Source organism: Lissotriton vulgaris, chromosome 2_2 (genome assembly GCF_964263255.1).
Source record: "Lissotriton vulgaris chromosome 2_2, aLisVul1.2, whole genome shotgun sequence".
In the NCBI taxonomy this organism is placed as follows: Eukaryota; Metazoa; Chordata; class Amphibia; order Caudata; family Salamandridae; genus Lissotriton; species Lissotriton vulgaris.
Genome location: NC_141688.1, coordinates 293,967,864 through 293,986,840, shown reverse-complemented (window position 1 = coordinate 293,986,840; position 18,977 = coordinate 293,967,864). Strand labels below are relative to the sequence as shown.

General features: G+C 42.5%; 1 protein-coding gene across 1 annotated transcript in view; it reads left to right on the top strand.

Annotated features, from left to right (window-relative positions):
* Positions 1-18,977, top strand: part of LOC147729326 (uncharacterized) — a 354,664-nt gene that overhangs the window by 140,672 nt on the left and 195,015 nt on the right. Inside the window, exon 9 of the mRNA XM_086959822.1 lies at positions 342-418. Coding sequence (XP_086815948.1) covers positions 342-418 — 77 coding nt within the window. The remainder of the gene's footprint in view (positions 1-341; positions 419-18,977) is intronic.

Here is an 18,977-nt window from a genome sequence, read left to right as displayed (position 1 = left end):
ACTTGTTGATATCCTCAGTGGTGTGTCAGGAGGATAGTTAGGGAAATCCCATATATACAGGTTACCATGCACTCAGGTCCAACCTTCTTGGAATTCGAAAATGTTTTTCAGTTTATTGCCCACACTTAATTTTAACATGCAATTTACAACTGGAAAATTCAGCTGTAACTGCTGCAGGTAGGCTTCAAATCTTGTCCAAGATACTCTTTCTACACCTAGGACGTGTAATAATGGTTGCACGGAGAGGCGGTAAGGCAGTCTTTTTTCACGTGGCAGTATTTGGATTTATGTCAAACATGCAATAGGTGGCATGGATCTAACAGACACAATTATGTTCACAGTTGACACAAACTGCAGTAGCGCTGACGAAGACTCGGGGGATAATGACGAATCTGAAACACAACCCAGTGAAACTACGGTACGAAACATCTTCTGTAAACAGTTAGCTGGTTTCAAATACCTCATATTCTCATTCCTACTTATTTACCATATTTCTTTGTTGTTAATTTAACAGCCATGTTTGCTTAAACAATGGCATCTTCTTTATCTTAGCAGGGTCATTGATTTCATTGCCGATGTGTATTCAGATCAAGAGTTTATCAACAGATATAACCTGAATAATACAAGTTTATTTCTGTACTTTTTTGCAACATGATTTGCACCAAGATGTTTGCTAAAATTGTATGAACAGGCTGGGAGAAACAAATCGATCACCTGCACAAATCTGTACCTTTACAGAAACACCGTATGTGTGTTTGACTCTCAGAGTGAAGCGTTGCTCTGCAGTCGCCTGTAAAATATGGGCCAATGTCCACTCCCTAGACCCTCTGGCAGGTCCCAGCTTATCAGCCAGAGAGAGGATCTTTGGTGAGCTTTAACCCATGAACCACCTGCACATTACTTGGGCATAGTTGAGTGTCAGCAGCCACCTACCCAATGAAACTCACAGGATTATTTGTTTCTTAGTGAGCTCCGAACTCCTATCACCACGAATGGACACAGACACGAATACTCCATAAATATGTTTGTAATGTATTAAAATCAACATCCGAATCTAGTGCAGATAATGGGCAAAGACATACTTGCAAAACAAACAATAAAGTTCCAAAAAGAATAAGCAATGAAAAAGCTAAATGTTCAAAAGAACTGTAATTTTGTGTTAGGCAAGGATGTGGGATTCACTCACGTTGACTTTACTGAAGTGCTCTCCTTGTCTTTCGGTCATGTATTTTCAATAGTGTTTGAGAAAATGGGGGAAGCATGTATTTCTATGCCAACAAAACTTGTACCCACAGCGTGATGTATGGGGTAGGTATTTCTTTTGGTAACCTCAAGGTTTACTCTTCAGCCATGCTAGTTTTGCTGAAGAGTTTTGTTGAATGCTTTTATACAGATGCTAATCTGTGTTTCCTGTAACTTACTTTGTTAGTTCCACGTGTAGGCACTAGGTTGTTTTAGTGAGTGGGTACAATTGGTCATGAATTTGCATCCATGTTCCTGAACAGGTCAGGATGTGTTTTCAACCAAAAATGACTTGTTCCACTTATTTGCATGCAGTAGTTGAAGACTTTGAGATAGTGGTTAATGCCTTTGTCACAAACATTTGCTAATAATCAGCCTTGTAAAATAGTCCTCAACGCCAGCTGTATGTGTATATGATCGCTGGTACAGTTGGATGAGCCACTTTCCCTCAGGAGGGAGCACAACAAGGCCAAGCTACAACTGCGAGACCAGGTCCCCTCTGTACTGGAGCAAAAGCCACTGAAGGATGTGCATAGTTTGCATCATCTCCGTCCTCGCTGTCCGAGGCTGATATCCACACCAGTAGAATCGTTGATGCGTCTTGGACCATTAGACGACCTCTAAAAGGAAACATCCAGGGTTAAGGAGATCTTGCATGAGACTGGTGTATGCTGCTACTTGAGTCAAACTTTAGACCCCTCTCAATCTTCAGGGCACACCACCTTGATGCAGTGATGTCCGTGTACAGTATTACAATCAGTGTTCATATCTGACTAACCAGACAACAAAGTGATCAAAACAACTGGGTCACTACCATCTGTTTTGTCAAGTCAAGTCAAGTCAAAGATCTTTATTCGGATTGAACATCCATAAAAGTACATAAAATCACAACAATCATCCTACAGTCTTCTTCTTTTTTAAAAGGGAGATAATAATATTACATAGTAAAACCATCTAGTTCATCATAATGTGTGTTTGCAAATGACCGCAAGAATAAATATCAGCAAATTTTAAGTACACAATCAAATACACAACAGTTGAGGACAGTTACAATTCATGTCTATAATGTGTGCAAAGAGCAACTTCATGTGCAAAAAAGCAATGTGCAAACTAAGCAAATAAAGTACAAAACTTTGCAAGCCATGTTCAATGACGCTCTTGAGGGGACAGCAGATTTGAGAAAACAACTGACTCTAAAAATTACTTCATCAGAGCTCAGCCTCAGTAAATCGCCAAAGGCTAAATTAAAATCGTGCTGGGCAGTTTTATGAAAATATGGAATTAAAAAATGTTTAGTATATTTTACATAAAAGCCACAAAAAAGCGTAAAATGTAGAAGGCTTTGTTTTCCGCCATGTTTACAGGGGCAGGTTATGTTTTCTAAGTTTCTGTTAAATCCTATTGGGAAGCATAATAGGTTTTTAATGCTCCCATCCCTGAACCGAAACAGCAGACTCCTGTTCCATTTACTCATCTTTCTACAAAGGTAGCCTTCAGGTAAGTTAGAAGGCCTATCACTGGATACCAAGAGGGTTAAGTACCTTATAGTGGGCGGTTTTGTAAGATCTTTCTTTTCCCTCTCACATTTATAAAGATTGTACAGAACCCTTTTTATTAGATTCTTGTGTGAGCAGTCTATTATGTGGGGAGATGTGAATAAATGCCACTGCTCCACACTCGCTAGACTTTTTCCACCGCCCCGAGCCATGGTATATAGCTGGCCCGATCACATTTTAGACAATCCTTAATGATGTCACGGGTCAGTGACGCGGCTGGGTTCATCCATATTTTCAGCCAAAACAGAGCAGGTCTAGATCTTATAAAGTCCTCTGTGTACTTAAGGCTCAATTCTTGGTGGCACAAAAATGTTGGGGCAGAGATACCCCCCCACCCCCAAATCTTCCTGTAAAACCTGTTCTCCACCGTCTGTATATTGGAACAGTTTGTCTAACCCCATACCTCAGCGCCATAGGTTCCTGTTGGTGAACATTGAGTCTTATAAATTTGTAACATTGATATAATAATCTAGGCATTTTGGGGTTGGCAAAGTGAGGTTACAGAATTGATAGCTTTGTTCATTTTGTTTCTACCATGGGCGACATGCGGTTGCCATGAGCCAGAATCAGCAAACAACAGGCCTAAATATGGAAAAGTGCTTGTGCATTTTAAAACATTATTCTCTATTAAAATATGATTGATCTTATGTTTTTTGGGACCACAGCACATTATAAAAGATTTATTAAAATTAGTACAGAGGCCAAGATCAGCCATATATGTAACTAAGCCTGAAATTAAAATCCGCAGAGCATTAGGTGTACGAGCCATAAGTATCGCGTCATCCGCATAAAGGAGAGCGGGAAGTGGTCTACCATTGACCTGCGGGACATCAGATGTTAATTTACACACAAAATTACTTAGTTCATTTATGTACAAAATAAAAAGCAGGGGGGCCAGAACACACCCTTGTCTGACCCCTCTGCCAATTAAAATGTCACTGGAGACTTCACCAAGGACACGAGCTCTCAAATCACTATGCAAGTGGGCCAGGAAATAAACTAAGGATTCATCTAAACCATAATTCAACAAAACTGACCATAAACGAGACCGGTTAACAAAATCGAAGGCAGAACTTAAGTCCATAAAACCTAAATAAAGAGGGGATTTTTTTGCGATAGTATACTTTGCCATTAATAGATTTAAATTTAGGCATTGTTCCACAGTGCCCACATGGCTTCTAAAGCCTAGCTGGCATGGGTGTAGGATGGAGTAATCTTCCGCCCAAACTCTGATCCTGTTAAAAAGGACCCTGCCTAAGATCTTCAAAGTGTTATCGATTAAAGATATCGGGCGATAACAGGCAGGGTCCGATCTATTTCCTTTTTTGAAAATAGGCATGATGTTTGTCATTTTTTGATGTTTATATCAAGCTCAGCACCTCTCACGAAATTGTTGGATTTGTAAGAAATTGGTTTAATAACCGTGCAGGATGGGAGTTCTGTGTGCAGTACGCCCTCAATTGTCCCCTTACTAGGAACGCTGGGGCATATTAGCAACAACTTGTGATAATTATCGCAAGCCGGACTTAGCGAAATTTATTTATCGCCTCCTATCGCTGGATTTTATCGCGGAGATAACACAGTAATACCAACGTTTATATCCAGCGATAGCGGCGAATCGCATCTTTAATGTGAGATTTCCAGTGATAAAAATTCTATCGCTAAGGAAAATCTCGCTTAGAGGCAGGTGGGGACTTAGCCGTAGAATCCACCTCCGATTGACTATTATGGCTAAGTCAGGTTTTTACCAGGTGTAAAATCCTGGCTCTAATCGCGGTTAGCAGGAGTTTTTTTATCGCGTCGCAGGTATTGCTAATAGGCAATAGCTGTGTTAGCTACTGCTTTCAGTCGCTACCAGTTTGGGTACGCCCACTTGTCATTAGCGATAACTATCACTGACATGCAAAGCAGGCCCCAAACAGGTCCCTATCGCCTGAAAGCTGTCGCTAACAGCAGTTAGCGACAGCTTGGTAATTGAGCGATAATAAAATCGCCACTTTATCTGCAAAAAGTGCAGATAAAGCGGCGATCTGGCCCTTGCTAATATGCCCCCAAGTACCCTGTTGCAGCACTTAACTCTCTCAGGGTAGTATAGCTAATTGGTGAAAGACTTACTCAGGGGAAGTGGTAAAGGTTAGCAATTTCCATTTGCTGGCACGCAACAGTCAGTGCTATTGTCTTTGAAAAGTAAAAAGTACATTAATTACACATGTACACAACAAATTACTGCAGATTCCTTTAAAGATATAGCAGGCAGATGGCAATACCTTTCATTGGATTATTGAATCACACTTCAGCCTTAGTGGGTCATTACTCCATATTCACAAAACGCCTACATTTGCCAGATGCAACTTCAAAATGTAAAGGAGTGTCACAAAAAAATTAAAAAAATTAAAAAAAACATTCAAGGGAGTTACTGCATCATGATATAAGGTAAACTTATTGGCGTTGTCAAGTTGTCATCCAATTAAAATTAAAGGCAAGCCAATTGACTTTGTTAGGAGATCACCGCATATATAACCAATAATCACATTAGAATTAAACATTACCAAATAGAACCCAAAAGCATTTGCAAGGGCATGCACTATTCGTATTGAGCATAGCATTGATAACCAGCTATCATTATCAATTAAGTAGTTTGGACATAGCATTGCAAATAAGAATAACAGGTGACTGAGTCTTTCTTTTACCACTTTAAGCACACCAAAATACAGCCATAGGACCAACTACTAGCCTGAGCTGAAGAGCAAATGTTTCAAATCATAGAGTCCTTAGACACAGAGCATGGACCAGTCTAGCGGCGCTTCAAACAAAAGGAAAACGGACACTCAAGACTCTCATGACCCCAAGGTCAACTGACTCATGTCCATATCACCTCTCAGTACGAGGGGGCAACCCAGGCTGTTTGTTGTGGCTCATCACTTTGATCCTCCAGTATCGTGAGTACTCGCCTCAATAGCACACAACTTGAAGGTGCGAACAGTTCTACTAGGTCCTAATCACTTGTGCCTCACTGCCCTTGGGTCTACCTTCTTTCCACTTCAGCGATGCAACTCTGAGAACCATGGTAGTGAACCCAGCAGTTACATATCGACTGTTTGACTAGGGTCCTAGCCCTTTACCTCGGTTCTCACTTACATTCATGTTTCATTTTTATAATCGAAGATGGTCTCTATCAGTTAACGTTCTTATGTTATTGTACAGGTCAAATGAGGTAGACATTCATATATGTAATCTGTGCTCAGCCTGCCCACCATGGTATGACCTGATTTATTTCTAGTTTCGCTAGACTTCCATATGCACCATGTTCACACACCTCTTCAATGTCACCAAAATAGTCCTCCATACTTTAACGCTCCTACATTCACGATTCAAAAGAGCTAGACACTCATACACGTAACCTGTGCTCAGCGTGCCTACCCAGGTCCTACTAGGCTTATTTCTAGTTTTGCCAGATCTCCATATGTACCATGTTCCATACACCTCTTCAAGGTCACCAAGGTAGCCCTCCATACTACCCTAACAAGTTCACATATTCAAGGTTCTACTTTGGCTTGCCATGTAGGTGCGAACAATTGGTTTATTCTTGTTCTATGCCTGACATAATGTTAGATTCTAATCTTCTGTTCTGCTAAGTGACGGTACTGCCGTCGTACACCCTGCGTTCATGTTTTGGGAGAGGGAAGGGGAAGGGGGGTTGGGGAGGGGGATAGGAGTGGGGGAGGAGAAGGGGGGAGGGGAATGTTGGAGTTACCTAGGGAGCTGCATGCCTCTTTAGTTGTTTTTTTCTGTTCTGCCTTGATTGTTTTCTTTTATGTCCATGATACGGTCAGCATTGCTCATGTAGTGCTACGCAACTCGGGCTCCTTACAGGGGCCTTGGCTTAGTCCTTCTTCCAGTACTTCACCAGCAGTCCCTCAGTGCTGCACTACGCGCACTGTCCCAAGTCGGCCTCACACTGCGCACCTCTTATTGTCGGATGGCTGACACTAAATCCCTCTCAGAAAATCTCAACATAGTCTCCCTGAATGTTAAGGGTCTTAACCACCCGGTGAAGAGGCGGAAAATCTTCGAGTACTTGGCTAAGTCAAAAGGAGATATTATTCTCCTGCAGGAGACTAAACTTACTGAGGAAGACACGCGTTTTATCACCTCCAACTGGATTTCCAACACCACCTGCTCTCCCGCTAATCATAAACAAGCATTTGAAATGCAATGGGTCTCGCAATAATTAAGATTGAGCTATTGGCATTGCTAAATATTGCAACACCAATTGCAACAAAAGTCTATATATTGTAGGCCAGAAAATGTGTATTTATTTTTGTAGCAACGGTGGTTGTGGTTGTGTGTTGGTTGTGGTTGTGTGTGTGTGGTTGTGTGTGTGTGGTTGTGTGTGTTGTTGTGTGGTTGTGTGTGTGGTTGTGGTTGTGTGTGATTGTGGTTGTGTGTTTGGTTGTGTGTGTGTGTGGTTGTGGTTGAATGTGTATGTGTGGTTGTGGGTGTGTGTGGTTCTGTGTGTGTGTGGTTGTGTGCGTGGGGTTGTATGTGTGGTTGTGTGTGTGGTTGTGTGTGTGGTTGTGTGTGTGTGGTTGTGTGTGTGGTTGTGTGTGGTTGTGCGTGTGGTTGTGTGTGGTTGTGGGTGTGGTTGTGACAGTAATGCTAAAAGCATCTCAAAATAAAGGAACACAAACATCGAGTTTGTCGAAAGAGAAAGCACATTGTAAGTCAAACGGGCGCAGCAAAGCATTAACACAACACCATGTTCTTTGATGTTTGATGTTCTTTGAACAAGAACATCAAAGGGTCGCTGCTAAAGTGATCGCGGGCGAAAATGATCTCGGCCGCTTAATGAATATGACGAGGTTTGCCATTTGGCGCTTCGGCTCCTAAGCGCGCGCCCGTGCACATGCACTGTAGCTCTAGGCTGGCCATGGTAGCAAATTTGAGCCCTTATTAAATGGGCCAGATCAGCACATGCGCGGGGTCAGGCGAGACCTAAAAATGTATTGAAATCCTGTTTGTTCAGAGGTTGTCCTGCCTCTAAGATGCATGAAAATTGATATCTCCAATCTAGACACAAAGACCAGCCATGTGGGGGCACAATGTGGGTATAGCTATTGAGATCTCATTCAAGAACGAAACAAATCGGCTCTCAGATGATCAGTGTTGAATGAAAACTACCTATCGGTTTTTTAAGTTTGAAGCAATGAAACATCTGGTATATTAATAGGTTCCTTGATTAGAGGAGTGTGGAGTATTCTGCAAAAGGCACAGAATATAAATAGGTTGATTACACAGGAGTTTCAAAAAATAGGCAAATAAAAGTAACTTTAAAAGCAGATATATTTTTTCTTGTATAAAAGGAAATTCAATAGGATGATATAACTAATAAATTGTCTCCGACTGATCAGCCCATAAGTAGGCCAAAGAAATGTATCCCTAGACTTGAAAAGTGGCACTCACATAGAATGACCCATCAATATTAGTACTAAGCAACAACAGTGGTTGCCTCAGGTTTACCGAAGTAAAAAGATGAATCGCTCAAGTGAGACGGCAAAATGCCCAAACCCCCAAATAACACGCACAAAAGAATATTTTATGCATGTGCAACTTGTGTTAAATGCAATTCGTTGTGCATTTGATCTTGTAAAAACGTCTAAGTAGGTGTTCCAAGTGGTGGCGCAGTGTAGGTGACCAGTGTAAGAAAATGTGAATATGCACAGTAGAAAAATAAAGAAAAAGACAATACAGGCTGCATACATCACATTTTATGAAGCATAAACTACAGTATCAGCCCTGGCTACATTACTGGCCATATTATTTTATACAAGGGGAAGCCTTTGCATAATGCCACCTGGGCTGCCAAGGGCATTTTCTTCCCTCACCAACTCTGCACTGACACCGGGCCACTCTCTTTCGCTGACCTCCAGAAGAAATATGACCTAGAAGCTATAGAGTTTTACAACATCTTGAATGTTAATGTGGCACTCACCAAAGCAAAACTCACCAACCACACTCCCTCTCTCTTAAGCTTTTTAACCACCCTCAATAGATTAGGCCACCAAGTCTCCAGAATCTATAAACTTCTGCGGCCACAACAGAGTAATCTTACTAATGATCTGCGACAGTTCTGGGAATCTGTCTCCTCGTCACCGTTCTCAGATGAGGAGTGGGCCAAAACTTGGGAATCAGCCACACGTCATAAAATTAGCCCCACTCTTTCCCAAACTAAGTTTTGGCTCCTCCACAAAGCTTTTTGGACCCCAGCACGCCTCTTCCTACACAAAATTAGGGAGGACGACACCTGCTGGAATTGTAACGAGGAGACAGGAGATCTCGAACACTTAATGCTTAAATGCCCATGTGTCTCTGCCTTCTGCGACAAAATCTTTGCCTTCATCACTAAAGTCCTATCCATCACGCCCATGCGGGAATTCTCCCCCCTTGTCTTGGGCTTTACTAAAGCTATTTCCCTTTTAGAAGACGACAGGGCCCTACTCGACCTCTTACTCACAGCTGCTGTAAAAATCATCCTCAACAATTGGAAAGATACCCGTAAGGCATCCTTTAACCACTGGCTGAATTGGATCCCCAACCTCAGAGGTGCAGACAACATCTCACTCCTGAACACACCTTCGCGTCCACCCCATAGAAAAATGTGGTCCTCACTGGATGACTACTTCATTGTTCACAAGTTCCGGACCGGTTCCCTCACCTGCAATCAGGCACTACACTAAAAGCTGCCCCATCTCTTCCCCTATTGACTAGTAGTCCCTTTTATGACCCTGTCACTGACTCACGAACACCCCCGCCTCGGACAGCTACTTTGCACTTTGCGTGGTGCACTTCACGGGGCGATACGTAGGACACCCTCGGGTATTGTTTGTGCCCTGGTTTACATTCATTGACCAGCCATGTACTTCTATGATTCAAAATTCATGCTTGTGCCCTAATGTCCAGACTAGGCACCGCTCTTTGTTGACTGTATACCTGTATGAAAACTGTGCATGATCACTTTCCCTAACCCCTTATCTCTTGTGTACACTTATTATTATTATTATTATTATTATTATTATTATTATTATTATTATTATTATTGTTATTATTGTTTACACCTGATATTCTTATTATTATTACTGGTATTATTATTACTACTGTTATTATTTATTCGTATGTATGTATGTATTTTCGTCTTGTTTTTGCTGCAAACGTCCAATAAAAAACTTGTGAAATCAAAGAAATACTGCACACCTTTCTTAGGAGCTATAATTGTGATGTGCAGTGAGAATTAGGGCACCTTTTAAAACATATCTTTGTGGAGCTTGCTGGCTCATGGAAGCACCCACATATTTCTTTAGGAATGATGGTTGTGCTTTTACCATTGTGGGAAACATATAGGAAATTGCCCTTGCAGGCATTTTGGGATACTCCCAAGCTAAGAGAGATGAATATCAAATGAGTCGATTGACCCCCTGGTTTTGTTTTGATGCAGAGGCCTTGCACCACGTGGCCTCATATTTTAATTTAGTCCTGGGTGCCCTGCCCACTGGGCACCCAGGTGAAGGTCTGGACTCTGGTGGCAATGCGGGCTGACCACTAGCGAGCACACCTCGCATGAAGTGTGTGGGAGCCAGAACTTCTTTTGCGGCTGCTGTTGCACGGGGGTAGATTTCTTCCTCGGTTCCTTGAAAAGTAAACATGTATTCACTTGCTCTCTCACCCACAATGGCCTCTTGTGAACAGGTACAGTTCAATGTTTTCCGGGTTTTGGGCAAGCGGTCCTGGGACCCCTCATTATTGAGATGAGCCTGGTTTCTGGAACTCCCAAGGGTTTGAAGGAAGTCATAACGGAGCCCCTAGGTCCTCTGTAGCTCACAGGCCATCTTTGCAACTCCATAATTCGCTCCCGGCTGGGACAATTTTCTAGATATTTGACTCATTTTGCTCTGGCAGTGAGCGCTAGATGCCAGGTGCATTTTCAGTAAGCTTACTGACCCCTGGGGGTGCACTTTGCAGGGAGCTGGATTCACTGCCTCTCTGCACCAGCCTTATTTATTTATTATGAAGTTTTATATAGCGCTATGACTATTGATGAGTATCCCCTGGATGAGAATCTGGGTAACCATAGTCTGGGGTCTCACCCCCATCCAGGGAATAATGTCATCAGCTCTTCTGCGTCCCATGTCCCTTCGCTAGGGACCGATCTAGGAAAAGATTTTTGAGTTGTTCTTTGAATTTTGCGAAGGAGGGGATAGTTCTGATGTGGGGGGGATAGCGTTCCAAATTTTGGATGCATTTCCCGCAAATGATCGGGCTGCAATTTTTTGTTTTTGTGCTTTCAGCGGGATGAGTGGTAGAGTGTTTGAGCTCCGGAGGGTCCTGGTTTGCCTGCTTTTTTGAGTTTGGAGGCCAGGTATTCAGGTGGATCACTGAAATAATATCGAGGGACAAAATATCGACTTGCCAAAATATCGTGGACAAAATATCGACAGTCAAAATATCGAGTTTGTATCTACAAACAGGTAAGTACAAAAATATCGAGTACAAAATATCGTTAACAATAATATAGATGTAAAAAATATCGACTTTATTAAAAACAGTGTTAAATTAAATAAAAATATTAAATTTTTATTACTAAAATATACTTAAAACTACTTAAATTAAATTATAATAATTAAATAATAAATGAAAATAATAAAAATAATTTTTTACAATCTTATTTGTTGACCCTGAACCCTAAAAATACCCCTTTACCCAAAAACCCAAAACTGACCCTGAACCCTAAAAATACCCCTTTACCCAAAAACCCAAAACTGACCCTGAACCCTAAAAATACCCCTTTACCCAAAAACTGAAAACTGACCCTGAACCCTAAAAATACCCCTTTACCCAAGAACTGAAAACTGACCCTGAACCCTAAAAATAGCCCTTTACCCATGAACTGAAAACTGACCCTGAACCCTAAAAATACCCCTTTACCCATGAACTGAAAACTGACCCTGAACCCTAAAAATACCCCTTTACCCTAAAACTGAAAACTGACCCTGAACCCTAAAAATGCCCCTTTACCCAAAAACTGAAAACTGACCCTGAACCCCAAAAATACCCCTTTACCCTAAAACTGAAAACTGACCCTGAACCCTAAAAATGCTCCTTTACCCAAAATTTATCAATAGTATTTAATTACCAATTAATTATTAATTAACAATAAAAATAAAGTAAATATATTAGAACATTAGCTGTAATTATTTTAATAATTAATATTATTTTTTCCAAATTAATTACTTAAAAATAACACAAAATTATATATATTAAAAATTTACTCTAATTAATGTAATTAACTAATTACAATTAATTAATTAACAATTAATTACTAATACAAAATATGTTCAAAATTATATTAATTAATTAACTAATTAATATTAATTAATTATCAATTAATTATTAATTAAAAATATTAACAAACATATATTAATTAATTAATTATTATTAAATTACTTCCCACCCTATTCCCCTATAAACCCACAACCCGCTACAGTATTACATTACGCAATTATTATAAAAACAAAATTCATTTAATAAAATATTTTATAACATTAATACACACTATTCACACATATTATTACATAAAAATACACTATAAAATATTATATATTATTAAAAATTCGATATTTTTGCTATCTATATTTTATACAGTCGATATTACTTCACTTACCTGAAAAACGATATTTTTGTAGTCGATATTATGTCCAGTCGATATTTTGTCCAGTCTATATTTAAAACTCGATATTATGTCCAGTCGATATTTTGGAGTCGATATTTTGTCTGTACACCATTCAGGTTTGCCTGTGTAAAGGCTTTGTGGATGAGGCAGGCTGTTCTGAAACTGGAACTCATTTCAACTGGGAGCCCTTTTAGTTCTCTGAGTGCGGGTGAGATATGGTAACATTTCTTCACTCCTGTGAGCATTCTAGCTGCTGCGTTTAGTGTTGTTTTATGGGCGGCCAGGTGTGCCTCTGATGAGCCTGAGAGGGTTGAGATCCCATAGTCTAATCTGGATAACACCAGTGATTGGGTAGCTTCTTTAAGGTCCTTGGCTGGGATGAAAGATTTTATTTTGTTCAAAAGCTTTCAGTTCAAGAAGGCGCTCTTGGCAGAGGTCTTAATGTTTCGGGGCTAGAGTGATGCCTAATGATTTTACAGAGTCCGCCAGGGTGATGTTTCCGTCAAGTGTATCGATCGCAGATAGCCATTCTGTAATTTGAGGATTCTCTTTGTTTGAGATGAGGAGTACACTTACCATTTTTTCTTGTGCCTGGGTGACAGCGATAGCCTTGATTTAAGCGATTACCAGCGGTGTATCCGGTATCCACTCCTCTCGTGCGAGTGTATTTCTCTCCAAAGCAGGCGTCGGTGATGCGGAAAGTTAGACCCGGGATTCGGTGGTCTCCCACTGCCGCAAGGGATACAGCACTATCGGAGCTCTTTTGTGAAGGCGGAGCCATAGTTCAAGGTAGGCCGTGCTGGAGGTGGGAGAGAGCAGTAGCAGTGGTGCGAGGGAGCTGCCAAGTGAGAGGCCCATTGCAATGACTTGCAACAACGTATTGGCGCTTGCAGCAGGTAGGGAGTGGCCCGGTCAGCGTTTCTGGCTAGGACCGAGGTTCCCAGTTGGGGTCATAGTGAGACGGGCTTGAAGCACTGGAGCTCCGGAGGTGTTGGCGGTGTTGGGGGTTTCCGGTTCACCGGCAGGCAGTCCAGTCGAGAGGAAACTGTCGAGATAGTTCTGTTTGGTTTAGGCAACCACGGAGAGTGAGGGGGTGTCACTCTGCGAAGGAAGTTTGCTCTCAGCAAGACTGTATGGAGAGGGTTATGATAGTAAAGGACTATCGCCCCCTAAAATAAGTAGATATTCACTGCGAGCGAGAGCGGTTCAGTTAGCCGCAAATAAGGAGTTCACTCATATCCCTCAAAGTATTTTTCCAAAAGTGGTAGTAGCCTCAGAAACAAAGAGTAAATTGACAGCACCAATTCCAGCAAAGAAGTTTGAGGAGGAGCAGGTGACTCAGGGGGCCTACGAAAGCTTAGGAGAACAAACTCCAATTAAGCAAACTGAAGGCAAACTTAGATCACAGAGAAGAAGGAAAAGAACCCCCATAATTAAACCTAGGATTACTCCTTTGTTGAAGTCTTACTTTCAAGTTATCTCACCAGCAAGCTCCTCACTAACCTCCTCATCAACCCCTAACAAAATCCAGTGAACACAAGTTAACATTATGCCCAGCCCAATCAAGGGTGGTTTTAGAGAGACACTCAACAGGGAAACCGAGTATAGCCCCCTCAACCCCCTCCCCACTATCAAGAAAGAAGACAGGTAAGTCAGCAAAGGCAAAGGGCAAACCTGTTAAAGTACCTGATCTCAAAACTGTAACTTCAGAACAACCTACTCAGTCAGTAAAATTAGCTACGGATGTGCCCCAGGAAATACATCCTGAGATAGGTCTTTCCAACAGGTATGTTGTGTTGGAAGAACCAGGTGAGGAGGTACGGATGACTGCACAACCAGGACATGAGGCAGTAGAACAAGCTGAACAAGACCTAAATCAAGTACTCGAACAAGAATTGAGTCAGAATCATGTTAGTTCTCCTCCTTCTCTCTCTACTTCAAACACAGCTACACACTCATTAGCCGACTTGTTATTGACAATGAAGGAAGAGATGACATCAATATTTACTGTTTCTGAGGCAAACCAGGCAGATATGGCCGCCAGGTTTACAGTGTCGGAGGCAAATCAAACTGCAATCCGATTATCTTGTGAGGCCCTGGCTAAGAAGCTGGAGAAGATTACTGCAAGGACTGAAACATTTGAAGAATAGATCCCTAAATTAAAGGAATCAATAACATTTAATACATTCAGGTTGGAGTCTCTTGCCTCCGAGAATAAAGAACTAAAGAATGACTTAGAACGCTGAAAGGATGATATGAAGGCATTCTTGATCACCCTTTTAAACACCACTGTCCTAAAGAATCACTCAAACATTGATCTCGATCGGGAGATACAAAGGGTGCATGGGGATCCCTTCAAAAGGAAGCTGGGGAAACAAAAGCCACTCAAAATATTAGTGAACTTCCTGTCGTATTCGGTAAAAGAGCTCATCCTCACAGCTGCGCTAAAAGAAGGGAGTATCGTGTCATCACTACCTGAAAGCTCGACATTCTCTTTCCTCATTAGATCCAACATCTCGAATGCAACCGCAACAAGGCAGTGGGTGCTGGGGAAGAGACTGTATGAGCTTAACGGATTAGGAGCAAAGGCACAATTAAGATTTCCAGCTACTATTCGGGTGATGTGGAACAACCATATGTATATTTTCAGATCCACTGAGGAAGTCGATGAACTCATAGACAAAATTAAACTGGAAAAACAGGGAGGCAGATAGGAGTGCAATGGTGGCTTCTCAGTGAGAAACATATCTCAGCCACAGCACCAAGCAGAAATCCTAACTAAAGAAGACTGTCTGAGGGAGCAATACCCGAATAGGTTAGCCTATTGGAAGGGAGGGTTCCTCAAGGGAAACAGGGGTTTGGGGGGCACTTAGGGGAGGATCAGGATCAGGAAGTTGGAGGGGGGAGCACTGGGTGGGGAGCAGAGTAGGGGGAAAAAAACGGGGAAAAAAATACCTCATCTAACCTTAACTTTCACATTTCTTGGAAAAAGACAATAAAAAAAAGCAGTAACCACGCTGATACCCAAGGCTGTGATGGGTAAAGAGGCAGATGCCCGCAAAATCCAATACTTATCATGGAACTTAAACTGCCTGAGGTGTAAACGCAGGAGAAGATTGATCCTGAAATACTTGGAACTTGCTCCAGCACATATTTGCCTACTCCAGGGGACACATTTAAGCCCTAATGAGTTTAGTGAAATTTTCTCCAAGACCCCATGGGTACAATGCTTTTGCGTCTCTCAACAGTCTTTGAGCAGTCGAGGGGTTGCTATTGTGATCAAGAGAGGAGCCCCCTGTAGTATTAAGTCCGTCCAAACTGATCAGTCCGGTAGGTGGGTAGTTGCCCTTTTAGATTTTGGAGGGGTGGAGATGACATGTTCATCGTACTATGGCCCGAACATAGACGACCCTTCTTGTTTGACCAAACTACAGGGGTGCTTAATGATGGTAAATCCTCCGCTGATAATAGGTGGAGATTTCAACATAAGGCTCGCTCCCGAGAAGGATAGTTCTAATTCAAAACACACAATAACAACCCCAAAATCATGCAGGGTAATGAAAAATGTAATTCTAAATCTAAACTTAGCGGATATATGGAGATCAAAGAAAGGAAATACCCAGGGATTCACGTATTTTAGTAAAGGTATAGGCACTCCTCCCGGATTGACTACACGTTGGTAAATAAAGAAAATCTAAATAATATTATAAGTAGGCTGTCCAGAATTCGGTTTAAACCGACTCTGACCGATAGTACACTACCGGATCAAAATCAGCTGACTCGGTTTAAACCGAGTGTGACTGATTTGCATAGTTGTTGCCCCGTTGTTGCACCATTTGGCCACTTGTTGGAGTCAAATCCTTACTATGTGACTGTGTGCTTTAGAGATCTTTACTTTGTCTTAATGTGCGTGCAGCGGCTACCCTTTAACTTAAAAGCGCATTAGGACAAATCTCGGGGGTAGGGGGGCATGCATTTTGCCTGTCATGGGAATAGGCTCTCAGTGGGAATATAGGCAAGTGGTAAACACAAAGCGCAGCGCTTGAACTGACGGGTCCTTCGGAGCTGGGTAGGTGGAAAGGGGGAGACCAGGGAGTTCGAGCAGAGCAGGGCAGGCGTCAAGCCACGGTTAACACAGAACGAGTGGCAAAATGTGACAAGTGGCAGTATGTGTGACAGCAAGTGGCAGGCAGAATATGCATGGTTTGAGGCGAGAGAGCCACGACCGTTCGTGCCCCGAGAGCGGGCAGCACAGGAGATACCCGTGAGGGGGTGTCAAGGATGTGCCACGCCAGGAAGCGTGAACCCCAGGAACGGCAATGTAAACACTGTGGGTCCCACCCCTGGGCGAGGCGGTCATGATGTCAAGTAATTGTAGGGCGGGGGATCGTGGCTGTTAAACAGATCTGGGTGAGGTCATGGCTGTCAGGGAAGTCTGGCGGGCGGCGGCAGCGACACTATGGACTCAGTGGTGACGGGCGGCCTGAGTCCTTAATTGTGGGCCCCTCACGGGACCCTTCTGTCCCCTGGAACCAGAGCCTGGTGTGCTGCAGCCCCGCTCCACCCTATGGGGCAATAATAAAAAATAAATGAATGTCTCTGATAGCGAAGCAGCCAAAGAGGCTTCAGGGACGGATGCCGCAAAAATATATTCTTCATGAAAGCATTGCTGCTGTGAGCTGGTTGCTCCTTGGAATCCTTTCATTAGCATTCATGATTAGATTACGCAGCTCCCAGCATGAGGCAAGGCAGACGGATGAGTGCCGGGGGTCCCTTTACTATTCACACTCAGGCTAATCCCCAAACCACCCACAGGTGAAATTGTCATGCAAACTACCTGGCTAAAGACAGGCTGGGCTCTGCCGGCCCCTCTCTAAACACAGCACTCTTTGCCCTATTATTAGATAAAACCTCCCTGAGGAGAATGCATCGCTCTGAGATTTACTGTTTAGATTTACTGTTGGTTGTGGTTTTAAAACACATAATCCCACAGTAATTGCTTTTCTGAATGAAGAGGCAGATAGATTTGCAGTAAGAAAGCTGCCCTTGGACAGGCAAATCTTTAAATTATTACTTTGCTCCTATTAAAATAATGGCCCGTACCTTCAAAGATGAAGAGTCTTTTCCAGCAGCTAATCGCCGGGTTGACTTCTTGGTTTAGGGCTGTAACTGATTCGGCACCTGTGGTTTTCTTTCTTCTGGCGTCATTTTACATTGAGGTTTCACTGAATGCTGTGCTTTCACTAAATTCAACGAATTTTATAATGTGAAACGCAAAAACAACACTATCCAGCTATTTAATTCATTCTAAATTGGGAATATTTGAGATTATTGCCGGAGTCTCCCCAAAAAAGTGAACCAAAGGTATCAGAGCGCTTTACATGAGCACCAGCCAGTTGCGTTACAACCTCTTCTGACATTGGACACCCCTAGGGCCAGCGCAACACCAGGCCCCCTGCCTGGCTCACGTGGCGGGCAAAGAAGCTGTTGTGGTCTGGCATCCGTCTTACTGCAGTAGCACCAGAGCACTTCACAGGTCTTTAAAAGACCATTTAGTTAACGAGGACTTGTTGTTCTTTCACCCCTTCGTGGAGCCCCTGCAACTTCACTCTGCCAATTGTTTGAAGAATTAGCCCCCTCCCTCCTCCAAAATGTTTTCTTAGCCGCCCCCCCTTTTTTTGACACTAGTTGCGCCCCCAGTTTCTTGGTGCACTCGATCTGCCTGTCTACGGCCTTTTGTGGATGTATGGGTCAATTCACTCGTGTTTGACTTTTGAAATAAAATGCACAAAAACACTGGAAGTAAAGCAGATGGCCTTACAGAGCCAAGAAGTGCTTAAAATTAAAACAAACACGAAGAAATACATGTAATTAATTTATACGCTTTGGAAAAGTGCTGGGTATTCTGTGTAGGCAGGGACTGGAGGACGCACATGGATCTGGTCACCTCTTGTTAGCAGGAGTGCTGACATGGGTTGCTCTGTGCCGCAGTGATGATTTCTGGCACCCCAGTATGTCACATAACCCCTCTAGCAGGCACTGTACCGGGCTCAAGGGCCTACAGGGCATCCTATGGTTGCTTAGGGTTTTTCATGGTTAAATGACGGGAGAGCCTAAGCAAGTTCTTCTGACCCAAGGCAGGCCCAGGAGTAACAAATCAGTGCCAGATTTTCTGTACTGTACTGACCATGTTAAGGAGTTCCAGTTATAATTGGTGTGTGAATTTTTGCTACATAGCTATCATGTAAATTTGGCATGTATTATTAAACAATTTTCAGGGGATATTGTTTTATATAGCGCCAACAAGAGCACTTTACATGAGCACCAGTTGCATTGCAACCTCTTCTGACCCTGCATCTTCACTCTGCAGATTGCTGGAAGAATTACCAACCCCAACCCCCGAAATTTTTATTAGCCCACAACCTCCTCGAAATTTGGCTCTAGTTGCGCCACTG